The 17513-nt window shown below is 42.3% G+C and overlaps 1 protein-coding gene across 2 annotated transcripts in view; it reads left to right on the forward strand.

Moving 5' to 3' along the window:
• LOC125450659 (probable E3 ubiquitin-protein ligase HERC1) overlaps positions 1 to 17513 on the forward strand; it is a 235586-nt gene that overhangs the window by 195464 nt on the left and 22609 nt on the right. For both annotated transcript variants that reach the window (XM_059648883.1, XM_059648890.1), the window contains exons 41-44: positions 5725 to 5826; positions 11263 to 11476; positions 13562 to 13689; positions 16710 to 16942. In XM_059648883.1, coding sequence (XP_059504866.1) covers positions 5725 to 5826; positions 11263 to 11476; positions 13562 to 13689; positions 16710 to 16942 — 677 coding nt within the window. The remainder of the gene's footprint in view (positions 1 to 5724; positions 5827 to 11262; positions 11477 to 13561; positions 13690 to 16709; positions 16943 to 17513) is intronic.

The raw sequence follows: 17513 nt of genomic DNA on the forward strand, positions 1-17513 counted from the left end.
GATTTTTGAAGCTTGTAAAATCCCGATATCCATTTCAAGCCCACCGACTCCCACAGCTACCTAGAATACACCTCCTCCCACCCACCTTCCTGCAAAAATTCCATCCCCTATTCCCAATGCCTTTGCCTCCGCCGCATCTGCTCCCATGATGAGGCATTCCACTCCCGTACATCTCAAATGTCCTCGTTCTTCAGGACCGCAACTTCCCTCCCGCAGTGGTCTGAACGCCCTCAACCGTGTCTCCTGCATTTCCCACAACTCATCCCTCACACTCTGTCCCCACAATAACCACCAAAAGAGAATCCCCCTCGTCCTCACGTACCACCCCACCAACCTGCGGATACAATGCATCATCCTCCGACGCTTCTGCTATCTGCACTCCGACCCCACCACCAGAGTTGTTTTTCCCTCCCCACCCTTGTCTGCTTTTCGGAGGGACCACTCTCTCTGTGACTCCCCTGTCTGCTCCACACTCCCCTCCAACCTCACCACACCCGACACTTACCTCTGCAACCGCAGGAAGTGCTACACCTGCCCCCATCCCTCCTCCCTCACCCCCATCCCAGGCCCCAAGAAGACTTTCCACATCAAGCAGATGTTCACCTGCACATCTGCCAATGTGGTATACTGCATCCGCTGTACCCATTGTGGCCTCCTCTCCATCAGGGAAACCAAGCAGAGGCTTGGGAACTGCTTTGCAGAACACCTACGCTCGGTTCGCAATAAACAACTGCACCACAGAGTCGCAAACCATTTCACCTCCCCCTCCTATTCCTTAGACGACATGTCCATCCTGGGCCCCCTGCAGTGCCATAATGATGCCACCTGAAGGTTGCAGGAACAGCAACTCCTACTCCTTTTGGGAACCCTGCAGCCCAATGGTATCAATGTGGATTTCACAAGCTTTAAAATCTCCCCTCCCCTACTGTATCACAAAACCAGCCCAGCTTGTCCCTACCTCCCTGACCTGTTCTACCTCTCACCTAACCCCTCCTCCCACCTCAAGCCCCACCCCCATTTCCTGCCTACTAACCTTATCCCGCCCCCTTGACCTGTCCGTCCTCCCCGGACTGACCTATTCCCTCCCGACCTCCCCACCTACACTCACCTCTAGTGGCTCCATCCCCACCTCTTTAACTTGTCTGTCTCGTCTCCACCTATCTTCCCCTCTATCCATCTTCGATCCACCTTCCCCTCTCTCTCGCTATTTTTTTCAGAACCCTCTCCCCCTCCCCATTTTGTCACGAAGGGTCTAGGACCAAAATGTCAGCTTTTGTGTTCCTAAGATGCTGCTTGGCCTGCTGTGTTCATCCAGCTCCACCATTTGTTATCTCGGATTCTCCAGCATCTGCAGTTCCTATTATCTCTGATTATTACTTCTGTGTTGCTTTGTTATTTAATGCAGACACAAAGCTAGGAAGCTTATCATAGTTGCCAGCAGGCATCAGTCAACCTAATGGAGGCAGTTTTCACTCAAACAATGCCAGCATGTAAGTCAACAACACCCTCCGGGGAAAAGAAAGGTTACCCTCTCAAACCTTAGAAGGCTCTCGACTTTCTTTCATCTTCCTAGAATGTGAGGCATCCATTATAGAAGATGGAAGTGCAAGGCACAGCTGCTAGTCGTGGTGTAGGATGGAGAGGTGTCCCCTGCAGAATTGCTGTACTGTGGCCGAACCAAAGCTCTGTACATCTCCCACATGACTTCCTTGGTCTTATAAACTATGCCACAACTGAGAAGTATCCCATATGCCTTATTGACTACTGTGTTAATCAGACCTGCTACCTCTAAGGGATCTGTAGACAAATATCACAAGATCCCTCTGTTGCTCTGAATTTCCTAGAGTCTTGAGTTCGTTGAATATTCCCTTCTTTTGTTCTGTCTTCCAAGCTTCATTGCCTCACATTTATAAGGGTTAAACTCCATCTCCATTGATCTGCCCATCTGACCAATTCTTTTGTATCCTACTATAATAATCCGGTCAGATCTTTGTCATCTGAAAACTTACTTCATTTATGAATATTACAAACATTAAGTGGCTAATACTGGTCCCTGTGTTATACTACTGCACAGTGGGCTTCAGTCACACAAGCCACCTGCAACCACCACCCTTTGCCTTTGATTATCAAGCTGATTTTGGATCCACTAACCTTGAAAGATTCAGACATCAGAAAATGCAGGGGGCGTGATTGAGAGGAACAGAGAATTGAAATACTCAATAGAGATTGAGCTGAAGGAATAGTACGTTAGAGATAAGTAGGAAGAGCATTTTTATAATTTGCTTTTCTTTCAATTTACTTTATTTTCAAAGTTATTGTGTTTGCACTACAGTTGTTTAGCAGTATTTTGATTTGATTTTTATTGCCGCATGTACTAAATACAGTGTGGAAAAACTTTGTTATGACAGGTACAGGCAGATCAAAGCAAGCAAAGGATATACAGATCAAAAAGACTTAGAGGCATGCAGATTACATTGCTGGTTACATTTTTTGAGCTAGAGTCCATTCAACAGTCTGGTAATAGTTGGAAAGAAGCTGTTCCTGAGCTGTGTGTGTGTGTGTGTGTGTGTGTGTGTGTGTGTGTGTGTGTGTGTGTGTGTTCAGGCGTCTGTATTTTCTGCCTGACGGAAGAGGTTGTAGGAGGTCATTACGAGTGTGTGACGGGTCTTTGATGATGTTAGCTGCCTATTCACAGCAGCGAGCCATGTAAGTAGTGTCCATAGATGGAAAGTTAGCTTACATGATAGTCCAGGCTGTGCACAACACTTTCTGCAGTTTCTTACAATCCTGGGCAGAGCAGTTACCATAAGCAGGCTGTTATGTGCCATTAGAATGTTTTCTGTTTTGCATCTGTAAAAGCCAGTGAGGGTCCTTATGGACATGCTGAATTTCCTAAACTGTCTGAGGAAGAGGAGGCGTTGTTATGCCTTCTTGACTCTCGCATTTACATGGGAAGTCTAGGATAGGCCATCTGATATCATCACTCTGAAGAACTTGATGCTCTCCACTTTCTTAACCTCAGTTCTGTCGATGTAGATGGGAGCCTGTTCTCCTCCTCTCTTTCTGAAGTCAATGGTTAGCTCTTTAGTTTTCCCAAGAGACAGATTGTTTTTGTTGCACCACATCTCCAAGCTCTCTATCTCCCCTCTGTATTTTGACTCGTTGTTAGATATCCATCCCACTACAGTGTTGTCAACAGTGAACTTGTAGATGGCAGCGTTTAGAATTTGACAACACAGATGTACAGGGAATACAGTAGGGGGCCGAGACTCATTCTTGCGGGGCTCCAGTGTTGAGTGTTATTGTGGAGGAGGTGCAGTTACCTATCCTCACTGATTGCGGCCTGTGGGCGTGGGCCAGAAAGCAGAAGATCCACTTGCAGAGGACAGAGCCGAGGCCGAGGAGATGCAGTTTTGAGATCAGTTTGGAAAGGATAATTGCGTTGAAGGCAGTATCCGGTATTTAAACCTGCAGGATATATTGTTTTTTTCACTAATGGGAAAGGTCCTAATAACTGCTTTTACTTTGGGGGAAAATGGGAAAATCTGACTGATGCAATGTTCAGATCCAAGGAATAGTCTAAAGCCTCGTATTAAACTTTGATTGCTAACTGTTTTTTTCCCCTCAATGCTACCACGCTGCCGCCTATTTCCAGCACTTTGTTTAAATGTCCTTAATCTCTACTGTTTGTTTCCTACTCAGAATTTCTTCACAAAGTTATAATTTGTTTTCAATTTGTCCATCTTCACCTTTAGCTGATAGCCTTTTATGAGCAACTTCTGGAAAACCACAACAAAAATTTCTGGGAATGTTATTTAAAAACTCAGCACCTGTGGAGAGAAAGTAGAGTTAACATTTCAGGTCCAGTGGCCTTTCTTCAGAACAGTTCTGAAGAAGGGTCACTGGACTGAAATGCTAACTTTGCTTTTTCTCCATAGATGCTAAGCTTTTCCAGAAATTTCTGGTTTTGTTTCTGTTTCCAGCATTCAGCTTTTTTTTTCCGTAGACATTTGTTGGTCCACTATCCACTTCTTCAAAATATTATAACCTACTCTGCTGTCTCTGAGCGGCTGAAAATTTTCAAGGTGTTCAGACACTTATTCCTTAATTAAGGACTTTGTAATTTTCCAGCAACAGAAGTTAGGTAAAGCAGTGTATACACTAACTCCCCATTTAATGTTGTTTTTAAAATGTGCAAGAATGGGCATATGAAGCGAGAGGTCATAGACACTATACAACAGACATATTTGATAACTTGTGTACAGTGTTACAGTAAACAGTTGAGTCTTTCTAAGAGATGAGCTGCAAGCAGCCTCAGGCGCAGTATGTGTTCAGACATCCACAGATACTCCAGGCTAATTGTCTCAATGTGCAGATAGTATTGGCATGAAGCACAAGATAAAACAGGACGTGGTGATCTGAGACAAAAAAAACTGCAGATGAAAGAATCCAAGGTAGACAAACAGGAGGCTGGAAGAACATAGCAAGCCAGGCAGCGTCTAAAGGAAAGAAGCAGTCAACATTTTGGGTATAACCATTCTTCAGGACTGGATGTGGGAGTAGGAGGAGTTGCAGGTAAAGAGAGGAGGTGATGGATGGATGGAGGCAGAGTGGTGGTAATAGGTGGACGCTCGTAGTAGGTATGACTTGGTTGGTCAATAGGAGAGATGAATCCAGTTACTAGCTATGAGGGGGAGGGTCAGAAGGTGGAATGGAAGAGAGGTCGTCAGGCTGGAAGGGGAACCAGCGGATGTGTGGGTCGCTTATTTGCAATTGGAGAACAGAACGTTGAGTCCTCTGGGTAGTAGGGTGCCCAGGTGGAAGATAAGATGGTGTTCTTCAAATTTGCGCTGTGAATCATTGTGATACTGAAGGAGGCTGAGGACAGACCTGTCGAAGCGGGAGTGGGGCAGGGAGTTTAAATGGGCAATGACCAGCAAGTTAGGTTGGCCATTACATGCCAGGTGAAGATTCTCAGCAAAACAGTCACCTGTCCTACATTTGGTCTTACTGATGTAGAGAAGACCACATTGGGAGCACTGAATGCAATCAACTAGTTTGGAGGAGATGTAGGTGAAGCACTGTCTCACTTGGAAGGACTGTTTAGGGCCCTGAATGGAGATGAAGGAGGTGATGTTTAGGTAGGTGTTGCATCTTCTACGGTTACAGAGGAAGGTACCAGGTGGGTTGGTGGGGGGTGTGGTGCGAACTAAGGAGTGGTGAAGGGAATGGTCCTTGTGGAAGGCAGAGAGGAATGAGGAGTGGAAGATGTTCTGGGTGGTGGAGTCTGATTGGAATTGGTGGAAGTGTTTGAGGATGATATGTTGAATGCGGAGGCTGGTGGGGTACAAAATGAGGACAAGGGGGACCCTATCTTTAATATGTTGGGGAGGGTGTAGTTATGAGCTGTAGAGCAGGGAATGGAGCAGGTTTTCCTTTGCCTGTGTTTAATGTTGTGCTGTCAGACTCCATCGGATCTCAAATGAATACTGTAAGGACCCAGGCCCCACACTCCTTACTGTGTATGACTATGCTGTTTACACTTCAGGTGGCTCTGTCTCTTTTCAAATACATTTTGAAAGTAAAATAAAGGTTGTTTTGACAGTTATCCATGTGAAAGGAAGTTTTGTAAATTTATTTTTAAGAAGACTTCTGATATCTTATGCCAAAGATAGTAAACCTATTGAAAATGTAATACAATAATTTCTCCTTTATGCTCAATAGATTGTCGACATGATCCACCTGAGAATCCACCTCCGGTTGCTGTTCCCTTGCTAGAAATGGGATTTTCTTTGAGGCACATTTGCAAAGCTGTTGATGCTGCAGGTACAGTAAATCAGTTTGAGGTGCCAGTTCGGTTTATGTTTTCTGATATGCTTGTTCATGGCAAAATATACATTTCAGGACAATGCTGATCTTGGATTTGCAATGCATTGTTGAATATAAGGTGGGCATATAATTTTATTATCTGAAGTATTGATTAGATCCCTTTCAATTCTAAATATCTCCAATATGACTTCACTTTGCCCAGAAGCACTGAACTCAGTTTATTTCAAGATTTTTGCCATTTTAAATTGAAAAATGATATTAGATACCAGATTCAAATGCAGAGACTAATAATAGAAACATTGTCATATGTTTCTAAAATTCAGTCTGTTTGTTAATCAAGGATTTATTTTAAGATTTTGGCAAAGATCTGTAGCTGGAGATGAGGGTGAGATTATTGACTTGTTGCCAAGCTGGGCTTGTTTTTGTTCAGACATTTTGTCACCATGCTAGGTGACATCATCAGTGGACCCTCCAATGAAGCGGTGTTATTCTACTCTGCTTGGAATTTATACTGTCTGGTCTGTTATGATGAGTGCTGTTGTTTCCGGTTTTGATCTGTATGTAGGAGGTTTTTCTTTGCCTGTGTTTAATATTGATGGCCTTCATTGTCTGAATGTACTGACAATGAAGGCCATCAATTTAACTAGGACGAAGTAACCATAGTAGGCCAAGCCAAGCATAGACATGCATGGGAATTTCTAGAGGCTTGGCTCTCCACCCATACTTCAATCAACAAACATAGAAGTGGACCCTATATACAAACTCCAGATCAAAACTGGAAATGACAGTACTCACCATAATGGACTGGACAGTATTCTACTCCACTTGGAATTTATAACATCGCTTCATTGGAGTTTCCACTGATGTCACCTAATATGGTGACGGAACATCTGACAAAAACAAGCCAACTCAGCGACCAAGTCCACAACCTCAGATTTATTTACTACATACCACTTCTATTTAAATGTTTCAGCTCACAAAAATGTGCAAAGAAAAATGAAAACTGAGTTTTTAGGAGTAGTGACCAAAATTTTGCCGAAGGAGTTAATTATCCAAACAAAAGTATTTAGAGAAACTTAAAATGAACATAGAACATAGGATAATAGATTGTGCCAACCATTATCCTAATCTGAGATCAAGCTACCCTGCATACCCTACATTTTACTATCATCCTTGTACCCATCCAAGAGCTGTTTAAATGTCCCTAATGTATCTGTTCCACTACCCCTGCCAATGAAAGCCAACACACCATATGCCTTCTTAACAACCCTATTAACTTGGGGAGCAACTTTGAGGGATCTGTGGATGTGGACCCCAAGAACCCTCTATTCCTCCTCACTGTGATGAATCCTGCCATTAGCCCTATATTCTGCATTCAAATTCAACCTTCCAAAAAGAATTACTTTACACTTTTCTGGGTTGAATTCCATCTGCCACTTCTTTGCCCAGTTCTGATCCTGTCAATGTCCTGTTGCAACCTACAACAGCCCTCCACACCAAACACAACTCTACCAATCTTACTAACTCACCCTTCCATTTCCTCATTTATAAAGATCATAATAAATGAAATTCCAGAAAATGTGTTCCAGGTGGCAGAAAGAAGTTTGGTAAATTGTGGGCAAATGAAGGAAGTAGATACAGGATTGGCTGACCAACAGAAGGCAAAGAATATAAAGAAAGCAGGAAATTAGGAGAGCAAGAAGGCGCCATGAAATGACCTTGACAAGTAGGGTCAAAGAGAATCCCAAGGCATTCTATACCTACATTAAAAACAAAATGATAACTACAAAGAAAAGAGGCCCACTCAAGGATAAAGGAGGAACTTGTGCTTGGAGGCAGAGGACGTGGGCAAGATCCTAAATAGGTACTTCGCATCAATATTCACCCAGGAGAACGATATGGAGGATAGTGAGATTGATGTTAATCATGTTAAATGCTAGGGCATTTTGAGATCAAGAAAGAAGTTGGGACTTTCGAAGACCATTAAGGTGGATAAGTCCCCAGGGCCAAATGGAATTATCTCAGGTTATTGAGCAAAGCAAGAGAGGAAATTGCTGGGGTCTTGACCAAGATTTTTGTATCCTCATTATCCACTGAAGAGGCCCTGGAGGATTGATGAGTTGTTAATATTATTCCTCTATTCAAGAAGGGAAATAGGGGATAATCCTGGAAACTACAGATTGGTGAGTCGTACATTGGTGGTTGGGAAGCTATTGAAGAGAATTCTCAGAACAATGAACAATGAACAAAGAAAATTACAGCACAGGAACAGGCAGTTCGACACTCCAAGCCTGCACCGTTCCAGATCCTCTATCTGAACCTGTCGTCTATTTTCCAATGATCTGTATCCCTCTGCTCCCTGCCCATTCATGTATCTGTCTAGATACATCTTAAATGATGCTATCGTGTCCGCCTCTACCACCTCCACTGGCAACGTGTTCCAGGCACCCACCACCCTCTGTGTAAAGAACTTTCCACGCATATCTCCCTTAAAATTTTCCCCCTCACCTTAAAATTGTGACCCCTCGTAAAGGAGTCCCCAACTCTGGGGGGGAAAAAGCTCGCTATCCACGCTGTCTCCACCTCTCATGGTTTTGTAGACCGCAATCAGATTCCCCCTTAACTTCCATCTTTCTAACATAAATAATCCTAATCTACTCAATCTCTCTTCATAGCTAGTGCCCTCCATACCAGGCAACATCCTGGTGAACCACCTCTGCATCCTCTCCAAAGCATTCACATCCTTTTGGTAATGTGGCAACCAGAACTGTAGACAGTACTCCAAATGTGGTCGAAGGTTTGGATTTATACATGTTTGGAAAAGCATGGCTTAATTAGGGACAGTTGTTGTAGCTTTGTGCAGGGCAGGTCATGTCTTTCTTTCTTGACTGAATTTTTGGAGGTGGTGACGAAGGTGATCGATGAGGGAAGAGCATTGGGGGTTGTCTGCATGGATTTTAGTAAGGCTTTATTGAGGGGGTGAGGGGACAAACTGGAATGAAGTTAAAGGAAAAGTGAGAATAAGAAAAGTTAAGAAAGACAACAGAATAAACGGAGTAGAAAACTCCAGAAGGGATCGTACAGTATTGCCAAGTGAAATAGGGATTGATGAGAAGGGTGAGGGGAGAAACAAAAATTGAAAGTAGTATATATGAATGCACAAAGCATAAGAAATAAGATGGATGAGCTTGAGGCTCAGTTGGAAATTGGCAGGTACGATGTTGTGGGGATAACTGAGACGTGGCTTCAATGGGACAGGGCCTGGGAAATGAATATTCAAGGATATACGTGCTATCAAAAGGACAGACTGACAGGCAGAGGGGGTGGGTGGCCCTGTTGGGGAGGAATGATATTCACTCCCTTGTCGGGGGGACATAGAATCAGGAGATGTAGAGTCTGTATGGATAAAGCTGAGAAATTCTAAGGGTAGAAAGACCCTAATGGGAGTTACCTACAAGCCCCCAAACAGTAGTCAGGAGGTAGGGTATAAGTTGAATCAGGAGTTGAAATTGGCTTGTCGCAAAGGTATTACTACAGTTGCTATGAGTGATTTCAACATGTGGGTAGACTGGGAGAATCAGGATGGTACCGGACCCCAAGAAAGGGAATTTGTTGAGTGACTCCGAGATGGATTCTTAGAACAGCTTGGACTGCAGCCTACCAGGAAGAAGGCAATTCTGGATCTGGTGTTGTGCAACAAATCAGATTTGATCAGGGACCTCAAAGTAAAGGGGCCATTAGGAGGTAGTGACCATAATATGATAAGTTTTAATCTGCAGTTTGAGAGGGAGAGGGAGAATCGGAAGTGTCAGTATTGCAGTTGAACAAAGGGAACTATGGAGCTATGAGGGAGGAGCTGGTCAAAGTTCAATGGCTCAGTACCCTAGCAGGGATGGCAGTGGAACAACAATGGCAGGTGTTTCTGGGTATAATGCAGAAGGTGCAGGATCACTTCATTCCAAAGAGGAAGATCGATCCTACGGGGAGGCAGGGGTGGCCGTGGCTGATGGGGGAAGTTAAGGACTGTATAAAGATAAAAGAGAAGAAATATAACATAGCAAAAATGAGCGGGAAGCCGGAGGACTGGGAAGCTTTTAAAGAGCAACGTAAGATAACTAAAAAGGCAATATGCGGAGAAAAAATGAGCTATGAAGGCAAACTGGCCAAAAATATAAGGAGGATAGTAAAAGCTTTTTTTGGGTATGTGAAACTTATGCATTTAAGTTGAGATGTGGAAAGTTCAAAGGAGACGTGAGCAACGATTTTTTTTTTACACAGTGTGGTAGGAGTCTGGAACCCATTGCTAGGGGTGATGGTGGAGGCAGATACAATAGGAACATTTAGGAGACATTTAGATAAGCAAATGAAAAAGCTAGGAATGGAGGGATATGGATCACGGACGCGCAGAAGGGATTAATTTAATCTGGCGTCATGTTTGGCACAACATCGTGGACTGAGGGGCCCACTCCTGAGCTGTATAATTCCATGTTCTATATTCAATGATTGAACAATAGAACATACTTGATGGATGGAATGGTGTAATTCTGAATCATGGAATCCCGACCATTTGGAAGCAGATCATTCGACCCAATTCATCAACACCGACCCTCCAAATAGCTTCCCAGCCATGCCCACGTCCTACCTTATCCCTGTAACCCTGCATTTCCCATGGCTAATCCACCCAGCCTGCATATTATGGGAAACTTAGCATGGTCAATCCACCTAACCCGCACATCTTTGGACTATGGGAGGAAGCCAAGCATTAGCAGAAAACTTGCACAGACAAAGGGATAATGTGCAAACTCCATACAGACAGTCACTTGAGGATGGAATCATTCCGGGTCCCTGGTGCTGTGAGACAGTAAAACTAGCCTCTGTGTCACTGTGCAGCCCTTATAACTTATGGTCAGAGAAGAATGGTTACCTTTCACGTGTCTGGAATAATTACCTGCTGGGTAGAAGAGTTTTACTGGCGTCAGATTTTTCAGAGCCACTGCTGAATTCAGCTAAAAATAGACCTTGGTAAGAGGATACTGAATCAGATAGGAGACTGAAGATGCAACATACCATTTAAAAGACCGAAGAGGGAGATTAGTGGTCAACGCTACTACAGTATCATTGACATCTGGAGGCAGCAGAGGAGAGGAGACTGTCAATGTATTGACTGGGGCCTGTGCAATCAAAATATGAAATATGCCTCTATGTTCTTAATCCTCCATCTTAATTCTGTTTAAGAAGGTAGAATAGTTTATCCAATATGTCTTGTGAGGATCTAGTTCTAAATAATACAATAACAGAAATACTCACATTACAGAATGATGAGTTCTTGAATGTATTCGTAATTTGTCAGATTTAGTGTTTGTCTTTGCAGACCTTTCTGATCTGTGTGCATAAGTTTTAAAAAAAAATACATTGTTAATTCTGTATGTGCAGGTGTTTCAGGGGATGCAGATCCACAATCGATTGAACAACTAGCCAGCTGGATGCTGGAACATCCACTAGCAGAGGAACAGGAAGTCATTGTTTACTCCTCAGCAACAATTGAGAATGATTTGGAGGTACCTGTGGAGCCTGAGGTTATAGTACACAATCGTGCAACAAGACCTGCATCTCCAGAAGCTGTTGACAGGGAAGATGCAATTGAAGGGTAAGCAACAAGTCTGAAGAAGAGTGTTTCAGTGTTTCTTCATAACTCTATCACTAATGTCAGATAATTTTAACTTGAGAATAATTTGCAAGATAAATTCTTCACCAGATATTTTTCTAAAAATGGAATAGAACGAGAAGATATATATTTAAATGTAACCAAAATGAATCTGTGAAGTGTTTTTATTGGGGCTGATAGCACTTGAAAAACCTGATCAGGAAAATGTGTTAGAAACTATGTTCAAAATAGCATTTAGAAGTGAAGCTAATGCTGTGGAAAAGAAAATTTCAGTAGGATGGGGGAAGTGAGTCTGAGTAGCAAAGTTTCTCAAAGTTGGCCCACCACCTGTGTGGCTATGTGACAACCTCCGATTTTAATATTTATGTTTAAATAGTTAACAAAATAAAATGTTGTTTAAAATTTTCTTCAGATCCATCACAAAGGATTTAATTCCAGTGTGTGATGAGAAAGCAAAGCTTTTACCATGATGTTAGATTCTGAGATAACCAAGTCCCTCTTGGTAGTCTGTGGCCGTTGAAATAATCCAATAAAGTTCTGAGTTAACATTAACTTTCTGATCATTTCTTCTGAATTTCTTTAGGCAAAAGCTTACTCTCTGGTCAATACATGAATGTGTCAACATTGTTTAGTACCATTGTATTTAATAGAGAGGAATCAAACAATATCAATATAAATTTTGGTCAAAATGCTGACCATGCAAAACTAGCGAGGGCATGAGCAAGAAATGGGGTATTAAAAAATTTACAAACTTATTCAGATGAATTGTGAAATTGAGCAGGTACACCACAGATTAATAACAAATATAGCTTAGGTCAGAAAGGCATTGGGATGTAACTCAATGATATACGAAATTAAGGGGCACTTAGGTTTTAAAAATACCAGTAGACACTTAACCATGTTCACACATTGACCTAAACATGCTTTTTTAAAAATAACACATTGCTAAGATATAAATTTAAATCGGTGAAGCATTTCTATAAATATGTATATGAAAGCTTTGTACTGCTTTGAATAATATATTGAATACCGTGTTAATCCTGATGCCAAATAAAATTTATGCTTCTGTTAGTTGCTTAAAAAATCAATTTAAAAGAAATGAGGTAACAAGGTGTGAAGCTGGATGAACACAGCAGGCCAAGCAGCATCTCAGGAACACAAAAGCTGACGTTTCGGGCCTAGACCCCCCTTCAGAGAGAGGGATGGGAGAGAGGGTTCTGAAATAACTAGGGAGAGAGGGGGAGGCGGATCGAAGATGGATAGAGGAGAAGATAGGTGGAGAGGGGAGTATAGGTGGGGAGGGGATAGGTCAGTCCAGGGAGGACGGACAGGTCAAGGAGGCGGGATGAGGTTAGCAGGTGGGAAATGGAGGTGCGGCTTGAGATGGGAGGAGGGGATAGGTGAGAGGAAGAACAGTTTAGGGAGGTGGGGACAGGCTGGGCTAGTTTTGAGATGCAGTGGGGGGAGGGGATGGGCTGGGCTGGTTTTGGGATGCAGTGGGGGGAGGGGACGAGCTGGGCTGGTTTTGGGATGCAGTGGGGGGAGGGGACGAGCTGGGCTGGTTTTGGGATGCAATGGGGGGAGGGGAGATTTTGAAGCTTGTGAAGCCCACTTTGATACCATTGGGCTGCAGGGTTGCCAAGTGGTATATGAGTTGCTGTTCCTGCAACCTTCAGGTGGCATCATTGTGGCACTGCAGGAGGCCCAGGATGGACATGTCGTCTAAGGAATGGGAGGGGGAGTTAAAATGGTTCACGACTGGGAGGTGCAGTTGTTTATTGAGAACCATGCGGAGGTCTTCTGCAAATTGTCCTTTTCTCATTTCTGAAGTAACAGTCACACCAGACTCAAAACATTTAACTCTCTTTCTGTCTCCAAAGATGCTACCAGACCTGCTGAGTTTCTCCAGCATTTTTTTGTCTTTCCTCATGTTCACTCAGTCAACAGTCCTAATTATAAAATTTTAGATACTGTGCCAGTCATGCGTAAGTAATAACTAGAGCTTCTCCTTGAAATTTTATCTTGATCTTTTGTTTTTCCCCGTCTACCTCCCGAACTGATGAATAGAACAACAGATGGTTTGGATCAGATAGAAAGAGGAAATTTTATTGACGTGCATTTGACTAGAAATAGACCTCCACCTGCTCGAAGACGTAGAGCGAGTCAAGGTCAGCGATCTACATTTAGAGGAGCAGGTAACATACAGTTATATAATGACACCAGTCATGATTCTGCTGTTCTGTTGTCAAGTTGACCCAGAAAACCCCATACCTTTGTAGCCAGGCGATGAATAGGGATGTACATTACCAAAGTAAGAAGGAAAGGAGAGTAAATGGCAGCGCTGTAAGCTATATTTGAAAGAAAATGGAAATGCCAAAAAAGGATCTAAACATGAAGTCAGAAATCAATGGCTAACTGAAGAAGTTGAAGGCAATATTCAATTAAAAGAAGTTTACATGGTTACAAAGAAAAGTCAAATATCCAAAGTCTAGCTGAGGAGTTTATGAAATGTTTTCAGAGTAGTTTTTTAGATCAGCATGTTCTGGAGCCAACCAGACTAGGTGTTGTGCAACAAAATACAAATATACGAATTAGGAGCAGAAGTAGTCCCGTTAACCCATCAAGCCTGCTCCACCAATCCATAAGATTGCCCCACATAGAGTCATAGAGCCATGCAGCACAGAGCCCGACCCTTTGGCCCAACCAATCCATGCCGAACATAATTCCAAACTAGTCCCCACCTGCCTACCTCTGCCCCCTATCCCTGCAAACCTTTCATTTTCGTGTAATTTTTTAAGTGTCTTTTAAAAGTTGTAACTGTGCCAACATCCACCACTTTCTCAGGAAGTTTGTTCCACATATGAACCACTGTGTTTTTAAAAAATTGCATTGCATATCTTTTTTAAATCTCCCTCCACTACCTTTAAAATATGCCCTGGAGCTTTGAAATCCCTAGTAGGAAACGTCCTTTTTATATCCACCTTGTCAATCCACTTTAACATCTTATTTACCTCAATTAGATCTCATTTCCTCTTGAATTCCAAAGACTGTGGGCCGAAACTGTTCAATTTGTCCTTCACAGGAAAAGCCCCATAGCTCTGGAATCAATCTAGTGAACATCTTCTGAACTGCCTCCAATACAACTACGTCCTTCCTCAAGTACAAGTTGGAGAAGATAGGATATTAACAGTAGAGCTTTGTTGAGTTGAGGGTTTGGAGGGGCATGGCTGGGAACCTGGTCAGGAAACTATTGGAGTAACATAGCCTGGAAATAACAATAGATAAATTGAGCTGCTAGAGGCAGGCTATCTTTTTAGGTCAAGCAGTCTGTTTTATCCTGAAGCTATGATACTTGATATATGGAATCAATTGAGGATGTGAATCTTACAGTGTGGGCAGATTATTCCAGTTTTTTTTCAGAGATTAACTGAAGAAAATTGTGGCTCCTCAAAGACAGGATAACAAGCAAAGCAGTCTAGCAACGAAGGCAGTCAATGGATCGAAAGAGTTGAAGCGGCAGATTCCAAACTCATGTTTTTGAGCAGCCCACACCAATTTCACCTAGGTCTGTGTATAATTCAGAGATCCATACATGGGAAGAACAGCATCTCATCTTCCGTTTTGGTATCCTGCAACCTCTAGGATTCAACACACAATTCAATAACTTTAGAAAAACCAAAAGATCTGCGAATGCTGTAAATCAGAAACAAAAGCAGAAGTTGATGGAAAAGCTCAGCAGGTCTGGCAGTATCTGTGAAGAAAAAAATGAAAGCTAACATTTTTGGTCCAGTGACCCTTCCTGAATAACTTTAGAGCCTGATATTGTCCTTCCATGATTTTTACACCGCCCCACGCCCTGGTCCTATCATGACATGGGTTGCTTTCTGCACAGTCTACCCACTCCCTCCTTCTCCCTCCTTCTCTCAGCTGTCATTATCACTTATTCAGCTTCTGTTCTGTCCTGACCTATTATCAATAAACTGCTTGGCTGCCTATCCCTTTCATATCACTTTGTCTGTGGACTCTGTCTCCACCTAAGTGCTCCAGTTCCCCCAAACAAGCCCCTACGACTTGTCTTAAGTGTATATATCCACTTTTCTGCTGCTATCAATTCTGATGAAGACCATACTCAAAGCATTAACTCAGCTTTCTCCACATAGATGCTGCCAGACCAGCTGAGCTTTTCCAGAAACTTGTTTTTGTTCCTAATTTACAGCATCTGCAGTTCTTTGTTATATCCATACAAGACTAATTGACACTAAGCTAGCAGTTTTATGTAGATCTCAAAGATGGCTAATTTTGTGACATTTTTGTAGATCAACTAGTTTTGGCCTTGTGTAGTTGGCATTGTGGCATGCAGCCACTGTATTTTACTGGTTGAGATTTTCACTAGGCACAAATGGTGGAGAATTATTCCATTGTCTGAACTTTACATTGTTCCCTATAATGAAAGTAAAATATTAATTCAGTTGGAATGAAAGGAATTCTGATAATTTCAAGCAAAGACAGATTGCTAATTAGCTATTGTCCCAGAAGAACCAAGGGCATCTCTTTTAGCGGACCTCCATGAACCACCACCGCCAGTGTTGGTAATGAACTACGGCTGTTGGCATCATTCTGTACCTCTCTGGTCAGTAGCCACCTGAGATAAGCAACCCCCTGAGCAAAGTCTGAAAGCACTAGAAATATTTGGCAGGTGAAAAGACAAGATAGGTTTAGTTCTGATGGAACAGTCTTTCACATTGAGGTTGTTGACTTGCTCACTGAGCTCACTTGTTCTTGTTCAGATGTTTCATCACCATGCTAGGTGACATCATCAGTAGAGCCTCCGATGAAGCGATGTTATTCTATTCTGCTCGGAGTTTATACTGTCCGGTCCGTTATGGTGAGTAGTGTCATTTCCAAAGCATTTGACCAAGAACAAGCCAGCTCGGCGAGCAAGTCAACAACCTCACCCACAACTCAAGCTACAAACCTTTGCCAGTGCTTTAGTCTTTTGCCTTGTGGTTACTGAGTGATAGCTATGTATTCCGTCACTTTTTTTCACTAACATCATGTATATTGGTTAATTTAGTTACATTAGTTGAATTGTAAATATTATTCTTTCAACTAAAATGTAAAGTCCCGAACAGTTTTCTGTTATTGCTCTAAGGATTTAAGGAAATAATAATCTTATTTTTCATTTGTAAATGTCTGAAATGTTTGCCCTTTCAAGGATCTAGATCTCCTCAGCTGGTTCAGTCAACATTAAGAAGAGAGCATGGGACTGCAGGATGGCAGGAGGTTGATGCTATGTCTGACCGAAATCTGGATGGAGAGTTAGAGCTCTGTTTTTCTGAGGATCCACTGTCTGAAGGTTCTGTTGAAGATATGTTTCCTTCTGAATGTGGGACTGAAAATGAACCACAAGGCATGTGGTTTTCTGAGATGATAGATTGGCCTAACATGGTAAAATTATAAACCTTTCTCTTTATGTTGTCCTCCCTTTTTATTAATGATTAAGTATGTGTGTCTTTTGTTTCATATCAAGTGTAAATGTTTTACCCTTTATTTACCAACTGTTATTTTAAATGGAAAATAGATGTCTTTAATTGTGCTTACTACTTCATTGTTACATTTTCCCCATTCAGTATGCAAAATCTTACTTGTTCACTGAATAATTCTTGAAGACAAAGATTGGCAACAACATTGTTCCATTTTTGCCCCATGATGCCTCTGTGGATTTCCACAGGGATTGCATAAGTGACCGTCAGGTCTCTCTTGACTTTTACTTTGCTTTCTTTGCAGCATAATCTAAGCTACTTAATTTTGTTCTTTGTTGTTACCAAGATATTATTTTCTTCTTGATTTGTTTCTTCTTTCTCCCATTCCCACCATTAGACTTGAAAAGGGTAACAAATTTCAAAAAACGATTCCAACTTGAATGTCTTCCTCGTCCACTTCTCTTTTCTCTAGAGAATCCAGACCCAACATGCAAGACTTGGCTGTTAAGGCAATAAAATTACATCAAATTACAAAG

The sequence above is a fragment of the Stegostoma tigrinum genome, chromosome 1 (assembly GCF_030684315.1).
Source record: "Stegostoma tigrinum isolate sSteTig4 chromosome 1, sSteTig4.hap1, whole genome shotgun sequence".
Lineage (NCBI taxonomy): Eukaryota > Metazoa > Chordata > Chondrichthyes > Orectolobiformes > Stegostomatidae > Stegostoma > Stegostoma tigrinum.